The 8755-nt window shown below is 37.7% G+C and overlaps 1 protein-coding gene across 2 annotated transcripts; it reads left to right on the top strand.

Moving 5' to 3' along the window:
* Positions 1-514: 514 nt before the first annotated feature.
* On the top strand, positions 515-6253 carry LOC106534503 (zinc finger protein 706). 2 transcript variants are annotated; one of them, XM_014031156.1, is made up of 4 exons: positions 515-658; positions 1135-1237; positions 1352-1500; positions 5044-6253. In XM_014031156.1, the coding sequence occupies exons 3-4, from the start codon at positions 1366-1368 to the stop codon at positions 5137-5139; spliced, it is 231 nt and encodes a 76-aa protein (XP_013886610.1). In that variant the 5' UTR covers positions 515-658; positions 1135-1237; positions 1352-1365; the 3' UTR covers positions 5140-6253. The 2 variants fall into 2 exon arrangements, with proteins under 2 accessions (XP_013886610.1, XP_013886611.1); XM_014031157.1 differs by lacking the exon at positions 1135-1237.
* Positions 6254-8755: the final 2502 nt, after the last annotated feature.

Consider the following 8755-nt stretch of genomic DNA (forward strand, 5'->3'; position numbering starts at 1 on the left):
AGTTTTTCCCATGGATATTTTGTGGGTCAGAAGATAAAAAGTTTGGGAACCACTGTTCTGGAAGATTATATTTATTCAAGAAGAAACCTCTAAACTCAAAATTATATAAAACAGCATCCCAATTACTGTTGAGTTTATTGTAATTATAATCACATCTTAAAGTTTAGTGTATGATTTTAACTTCCTGTGCAAACTATTTCATTGTGGCGCTTTTTTTTACGTTTAAGTGGACATTATTTATTAAAATGTGTTAGTGGTGGAAAGTTCCGAGTTGCACCGTGACATCTAGTGGTGAGCATTTGATTTTGATCCGAGCATACAAAAAATCGCTTGCTACAGTTTGGGTAAATGATTGCTTTATTTACTCAAACATGCGTGTGGTTTATGGTTGTTAATAAAAATTGCTTTAAAGGTTTAGTTTCTGTGCGGAATGAGAAACCACCGACGCTGCCTTTGCGTGTGGTCGGAAAATATAAACTTAGGCGTTACAAAAACACATTTTTTATTCGTAAAGGCTTTTTTTCCGGAAGTCCCTGAAGGCAACACAGTGTACGCCCTGAGCATGCGCAGTTGAGCATCATGGGGAAGACCGCTATGGTTCAAAGAATCCTTTTAATTTCACTTTGGAGGCTGTCGTGATAAACACACGGTTTTATTGGTGAGATGCATGTGAAATCTATTTGACTGTGTCCTAATGCTGAGTTTTTATCTAAAATTACATTTACTATATTAGCTTTTCTCTTGTCTTGTAGCTAACCTGTCTAAAACAGCAGTTAGCACCCGGATAATAAGACTGAGCGTTAAGAAATAATGACATGTTATTTTGTTACTTTTCTATGTACGAAATTGTGTGAATGTATTAAAAATGTCACTTCGGTTCTCAGTGTTCTAATATTTGATCGTTGCTTTTGTCTTAAAATGGGACATTGTGTACTCCAGCAGCACTTGATTTACTAATTTTTGTTAATAATAACAGATTGAACTCGTTGTGAATTGGCACTTACTCATAACAAAGTTCATACAGTCAGTGATACAGTGATACTGACCCAGTTCTAACGGTCTGTCTGTGATATATCTGCTGATTTTTCTTCGGGGAAATTTCCAAGTTAATTGCCTTTTTTCTCTGTGACCCAGAAACTAACAAGTTCTGAGCAAGTTCTGAGTCCCAGTTCTGAGCAATGATTCACAGCCGAACTGCCTTCATGTGTTGAAGCTTTGGATCCAACCAGACCAGAGTGTATGAATCGTGAAACTGTGCTTTTCTGTCACCTTCTCCAAAGTCACTGTTATTTATTTTCTGATGTAATCAAAGTGGTTGCTGTGCTCACTGGATACCTGTATCCTCTCTCAGGTGTAACGTCAGATATGGCCCGTGGGCACCAAAAGTTTCAGTCCCAACAGAAGAATGCCAAAAAGCAAGCAGAGATAAAGAAGAGCAAAGGACACGACCAGAAAGCAGCAGCTAAGGCTGCTTTAGTTTACACGTGCGCTGTGTGTCGGGTACGTAAATAAACTGGAAACACACCAGTAGCCGTAAAGTCTGTTCTTGTGAATAACACACGATGGTGGTCTCAGTGATGACACAGGTTGTTACTCTGAGCCTCACTGGGCTGGTGACTGAGGGACCCTCATGTGGCACTAGACTCAAATCTGTCCTAAAACCTTCACTGGAGGAGGGGTCTCAGTTTTCTCACAAGTGTCACAAGCTTGCAGTGTTTTCACTTGAATGTTGAARAAAATGTATGCAGCAAATTGTCCCTAAAGACCACCGCAGCGTTGTTGCTTATACAAGGTTTTAAGCTGTATRTACAATATTAATATCTGGGAAATGTTTATTTCTTATAGAATAAATGAGATCTGTTATGGAAACCTTTTTAACTGTATTTTAACTTGAATGCTTTACATTTGACATCAAATATAAGTGAAACTGATCAGCACTCCCTGTGACACCAGTGTATTCAGATGAAACGTGTTATCAGTGTACACTTTGCATAGAACTAACTTTTCCACATTAGCCTAACGTTTTTAGCACTGGCTCTGAGTGGTGTTCCTGAAAAGAGGTTTATCCATAACTCAGAGTTAACTTACCTGAAGAGGAAAGACTGTTTTTCATCCCTGAAAGGCAGATTACAAAATAAACGTGCATGTGCACAGTTTAACGCTGTCCTCGTTGGGGCTCTGATCTGTTGATTCTCCATGACAACGGCAGGTGAAAACAGAGTTGGGCCGTGTCTGAAAACATGCAACAATCACGGAGCAGCTGGAACAAAGGTGCTCAGCTCAGGTCTTGCTGAAGGCTGGTGTTTCAGCTGTTTATCTTTAAAATCCTGTAAAACAATGAAAGCAAAAACCTTAGAGTGTTAATGTGTCCCAGGGCTTTAATCTGTGTAAATGGTTTGTGTTGAAAACATGTACAATAGGTCYCCTTCAGGCCCAGGCCTCCCTTGAGAAGATTCTCAACAGGACTTACTTGGTTAAACAACTGTAAATAAACAATCATTTTATCTTCTTTTAGCATTTATAAGAAGAGTCAAATAATTTAAGAAGCCTTTAAGTCAAAATGTCAATTAAAAAAAGATGTTAAAAACTTTAAACTTCTTTAAAAAGAAAAAAATGTATAGGTCTTCTGGACGGGTTCTTCTCTAATGAAACGTTTCGTCTCTCCTCCAAGAGACTTCTTCAGTCTGAGAGTTTCAGGCAAAATTCAGGAAAATTTCCTGAATTTTGCCTGAAACTCTCAGACTGAAAAAGTCTCTTGGAGGAGAGACGAAACGTTTCATTAGAGAAGAACCCGTCCAGTAGACCAATACATTTTTTTTCTTTTTTGATTTTTTACCTGGATTACTGAGATGCATCAGGACATTTATACTTCCTTTTTTTTTTTTACAAGAAAATGCTTAAATAAAATAACTAAAACTAAACGATAACTAAATGTTATGTTTGATTCCAACAATTTAGAGGAAATATTGTACAAAATTCACTATTTTAGCAGTTAAATACATTTTGTTGTGTACTTGGAGTCTCTAGAAGGCAGAAAAGTTCAATTTAGTTTCTCCTGGTTCTGTGTAAATATCTTTATACTCTGTTTGGGTCGTGTTTTTCAGGTCAGTTTTCTGAACTATTACATCGAATATTTTGTAACAAAGAACTTCTAAATAAGGTCTGGACTTACCAACTACAGTTTGGTGGTCTTTATTCTCCTCTGGTCCTGACTCTGGTTCCTCTGTTTTAATAGAATAGGCACTAAACAGTGACAAAGACTAGTGAACATGAACAAATGTGCTCAGTTATGAATGTGTGAGTTATAGAGACTGTTTTCAGTCAAATCAGCTCCACTGAGAGCAATGTGTATATCTGAGGTGTTGTGTGGGATATGTGCAGTCAAAGAAGGTCACTTAGAAAAATGAGTTCATCTGATYAAAAGTGAGAACATTCGAACAAAAAATTATCTATTGATATCTTTGAATTAGAAAAAAATCCAGTCTGGGTGAGAAGTTCCTTTGCTGACATCAGAGGACATGAAGTTCTGCTCTGTATCAGAGTGATTCAGATAAATAACTCAAACTGCTGCTTCAGGTGAGAGCAGACAGGTAGAAACTCGGGTTTTTTCAGTAAACCTGTTTAGTTCAGTCTGTTTCCATGGTGAATCATTCTGAGGTGTTTGTTTTTTCTAAATAGAAACTTAATTTCCAGTAGCTTTGGATTGACTAACACAGTTTTTAACTTGCCTTGTGTTCTGGACTACGCATTGATTTTCTTTGCTTAAAATAAAGACAGTTTGTATTGTTTCTTAAAAGGGATTTTCAACAACAAACATTTTTATTAACAAAAAGAAAAAAATTGTATAGGTCTTCTGGACGGGTTCTTCTCTAATGAAACGTTTCGTCTCTCCTCCAAGAGACTTCTTCAGTCTGAGAGTTTCAGGCAAAATTCAGGCTTTTAAGCACTGCCTCCATGTGACTGATACTCACATCACATGGCTATCGTTGACACCTAATTAACACCTATTGTTAACGGGGTGGAGTGATACTGGCAATAGCAGCACTGTAGGAGGGGGACAACTGAAAACGGAGGCCTCCACCTCTGTTTAATGATGGACGGTCTTTCTTRACAAAAATGGCTTCTTTTACTCCTCTCTCAAACCAACGTTCCTCCCTATCAAGAATGAGAACATCCTCATCTCTGAAAGAGTGACCGCTGGCCTGTAAATGAGTGAAAACTGCAGAGTTCTGGCCATTAGATGTAGCTCGTCTGTGTTGGGACATTCTTTTGAACAGTGGCTGCTTTGTTTCCCCGATGTATAACTGGTCGCAGTCCTCCTGGTACTTAACAGCATATACAACATTGCTCTGTTTGTGCCGGGGCACCGGATCTTTGGGGTGAACCAGCCTTTGCCGTAATGTGTTTTTGGGTTTGAAAGCTACTGGGACATCATGTTTAGAAAATAAACGTCTCAGTTTCTCCGAAACACCCGCAACATACGGAATAACCACTGGTTTGGGTCTGGGTTTCGGGTCTTCATTTTCACCTGAAGGTTGCATGGAATCCTGTCTGTGTTTCCTGTCTGATTTCAGGAAGCCATTTTTGTGAAGAAAGACTGTCCATCATTAAACACAGGTGGAGGCCTCCGCTTTCAGTTGTCCCCCTCCTACAGTGTGGCTATTGCCAGTATCACTCCACCCCTGTTAACAATAGGGGTTAATTAGGTGTCAACGATAGCCATGTGATGTGAGTATCAGCCACATGGAGGCAGMGCTTAAAAGCCTGAATTTTGCCTGAAACTCTCAGACTGAAGAAGTCTCTTGGAGGAGAGACGAAACYTTTCATTAGAGAAGAACCCGTCCAGAAGACCTARACAATTTTTTTTCTTTTTGATTTTTTACCTGGATTACTGAGATGCATCAGGACATTTTTATTAACCTCATTTTAAGTTTAGTTCTACATCCTTAATATGATTTTTACTGTTTGCAGAAAGAACCTGCTGGATTCAGCAAATGAAAAGCACCAAACATTCCTGAATTTCACTTTTTTGTCTTTGCTCAGACACAAATGCCTGACCCGAAGACCTTCAAGCAGCACTTTGAAAGCAGGCATCCAAAGTCCCCGATGCCCCCAGAGTTGGTAGATGTGGAAGCGTAAATATTCACCCCCTCTGGACGAGCATATCAGCTGATTCAGGACGCACCAGGACACTGTGGAGACAGTTTTGGATTAAATCCTCCAGCTGATCCGTGAATGAGTGTTTTCATGCAGGGATGTTTTTTTTTTTCGCTTACCTGTGGTAAAATGATCTGATTTTTAGTTGTTTCTGGCCTCAGCTTAATTCAGGTTCATTACTGAAGGACAAAGGAAACAAAGAGTTGCGTCAACGATTAATGCTACTTTCTTGATTGTTTGGGATATTTCCTGCCTCTTTTAAAACGATTAGCTCTTGTTTGTGTGCTCTGTGCCTGGCTCTCCTGCTGTTTCAGAACAAACTGAACTCACCTGCATCACATCCAGCACAGCCCGGGACGGGTTTTTGACAGATTATATTTTCACACACCAGGTTCATAATTAGGATTTATTCAGAATATTTGAATAACAAAATGTTTTTTTTAGATGTTAAAACTTTTGTCGTTTGAGTGAAATATTTTTTACTTCCTGGCTTGCACTGATTAATTTTTTTATGTAGAATATTTCAAGAACGGTTTAGTTTTGTGTTGTTGATATGAAGAATAACACTGTGCTACACGGGTACTTAAAATGTTCTTTACTTCCAGTTGTCATATTTTTTTCCAATGTTTAGTTCAAGTCCTGTGGAACTTGGAGACAAAACTGTACAGAGGGTGGTGAAAACCTTCTGTATAGACATCATGCTGTCTGTTATTGAAGCTGTGGTTTGAAGTGGGTGCAGTAAATGATACTGTTCGGTGACTCCAGTTCCCACAGTTGGTCATGGAACACACCGTGTGGCACATCTGTAGTTTGATAATGACTCCATTCATCACTTGAATTTTCTCTAAAAGTTGCACTGAAAGTCTAAACTGCACTGAGCTGTCAAGTCAGCTCTGCTCCTTATTTTTGTGTGAATTTCCTGCCACAACACGTCCACCGATTTCATTTAAAGAAAGGATCTATTTTCAGTACGTTTGAACCTCCACTGACATCTGTGCTGAAGTCTCAGACATGATTTTACTATTGTAATAATTATATCTTTTTCAGTCTAATGTGATGTATAGCCTCTTAATAAAATTTCTTTTTTTTAACAAAACCTTTTGTGGTTTTTAACTGCATTTTAAAATCTGTAAGAACTAACATGCAGTCTGAGGAGCTATCAAAGTGGGAAAGGTACATTTATGATTTACAAACGGTGAGAGAAATCAAAATAATCCCATTTTTTTGGGTTCAGTTAAAACTTTGTAGACTTTTTGAGAAACTGACCAACCTCACAGCTGGTAGTTTTATTTACAAGAAATGTAATTTTATCAGTGGTGTGAATGAAAACATTTACAACATTTTAATTTAAGATATAAAAAGTAATCATTTAAGGCCTTACATGCTGTTTCTATACAATACAGCTAACGTCCCGCTCAGGTTATGTTGCGAAATTTAGGTTAATGAGTAAAATTTCCAGAGAAATGGTCATTTTTGTGTTTTCCCAGGATAATTAACTATTGGTGAACAGCTTAAATTGGATTGACTCCAAATGTTCCAATATTTTATTAAATGTTTTTGTTAACAAATACAGCTTTTGCTCTGTCAGTACTTGGAATAAATGCTAATGACTCTCAGTGACTACACCAGGTTTTAGCTCGATATCTGTGAAACTGGTTGGGTTTTAGCCACTAATGTTGMTTATGTGCCAGTTGTTGATCTACATCCAATGATTATTTCCTGCTAACTAACAGACCTGTTTCCATTTAGGTAATTGTTATTTTTTTTATTAATGATCTTGTGCAGTCTGGTAGTGCTCAGAACGTGTTACCACACCCACTTATATGTCTTTAAAACTGTAATTGCCATGTTTGTGTTTTATAGCTCAGTTGGCAGCCATTTTGATTTGGGTTGACAGTAGGCCTTTAGGTGGCTGAAGGCTTGTGTTTCAGCTGTTTATCTTAAAATCAACGTAAAACGAAACAAAAACCTCAATGTTAATTGTATGTAATTGATGAGTTTAGGTGTGTTTTTTTAGTGTCAAAGCAGTGGAAGCAGATCTGATCTCATCAATAACCTGTCTTTAGTGGAGAAAAAGCTAGAACTCATTTGGTAACTATGTAAACAGTGAGGTCAGTACAACTGGACCAACAGGTTTTGTGAACATGCCTTTACACGGGGTTGGTTTATGCTGACTACAAATGCTACCAGGTATGCCCTCCCAAAAGGGATTCAAAGTTAGGGAAAAGCTGAAGGCTTATTGCAGATTATGCGTATATTTTTATACTTTATTTAAGGTCTGATTGATGATTTAGGCACATTTCAACATTTAATAGGTGTGGTAATAAGAGGCATGTGGGTAGTTTGTCAAAAGGTAACTGTTATGTTCTTGAGGACTCAGTAATTTAGATGACTGATAATTGGCCGCTGCAAAAGCTGAAGATAATGTTTTTACCTGTATCTGTGTTACCAAAATACTTCATGAACCACAAGACATATTTTAATGAAATTCTCAGAAAGTATTTGCGTACATCTTCTGGAGTCAATCCCATTCAACTTGGCCACCACAGCTAATCAAACAGATTTAAAAATATTTAATGAGTCATTTAAAAATGAGTCATTTTAAAGGTTCAACCAAAACGCTTTAACTCTGTCAGCAAGTGGTGTGCATTGGTCATTTTAATGTTGTGTTTGTTGTTTTGGGATTTATTTTACAGCACTTTGGTTGACTCTAGGTGTTTTAAATGTGTTTTTTTTATTAATTTGATTTGTTTTTGTGAAGTGATAGATCAAGTCCCCTTGTAAATACCTGTCTTTTTGACTGAACACTACAACAGTCAGAACCTCACTGTATAAATGTATTATTCTGACAAACAGAAGCTTGGAGGCAGTGTGTGTTTCTCAGAGCATGTGTATTCAAGTAGCTGGACTAAAGGAAAACTCGCCTAACTGGTTTTTTAGACTTCTAACCCATAATTTAACTCTTTTCTTCCCCTCTCTCCACTGCTGTTGGAACATTTCCTATTTGAAGTGTCACCTTTTTTTGACCCACAGTTTGACCGCATAAGAGAAAAATATGTTTTATTTTCTCAAATGGCTCCTTTTGCCAGCACATTAAAACRAGTGTTATCTGATCTGCCTTTAAATAGGTTACAAGCTTGAAATCTTGGCCTAAGGGAAAACCATGTGACAAGGCAAAAATAGCTTCACTCACTCCCACTGGAAACCAACCAGAATGCAGAAATAGTAGTTTCTATTAGGCCAGATAGATATAGCCTACTGTAGCTGTCTTGTGTTCTAGTTTACAGTGCCCTCTGTATCTCAGGCTAATAACATCAGTGTCAGCATACATGAGCTTGGTATGATGACATTTTAGGGTTTTTAAAAGATCTCAGCTGGTTTCTGTATTTATTTACAAAACTGTGATTTAAAATAAAACCCATATCAACAGGACCGAAATTTTATTATGAAAACACAAAGTAATTAATCTGGAGGAGTACAAAAAAACTGGTCTTCAACCATTTGTCAAAAATAAAGGCAGTGTTGCTGAAGCAAACTACACTTCCCATAGTGCCTTGCGCTCAGTTGCCGCGGTAACGTTTGACGTCAGTCTTTCTTT

Source organism: Austrofundulus limnaeus, unplaced genomic scaffold (assembly GCF_001266775.1).
Source record: "Austrofundulus limnaeus strain Quisiro unplaced genomic scaffold, Austrofundulus_limnaeus-1.0 Scaffold1192, whole genome shotgun sequence".
Taxonomy (NCBI): Eukaryota; Metazoa; Chordata; class Actinopteri; order Cyprinodontiformes; family Rivulidae; genus Austrofundulus; species Austrofundulus limnaeus.

Bases quoted from the DNA above. Each gene is read 5' to 3' on its own strand.
- LOC106534503 (XM_014031156.1), top strand. From the start codon at position 1,366: ATGGCCCGTGGGCACCAAAAGTTTCAGTCCCAACAGAAGAATGCCAAA. The intron at 1,501-5,043 runs GTACGTAAATAA...GTCTTTGCTCAG, and splicing joins ACACGTGCGCTGTGTGTCGG to ACACAAATGCCTGACCCGAA.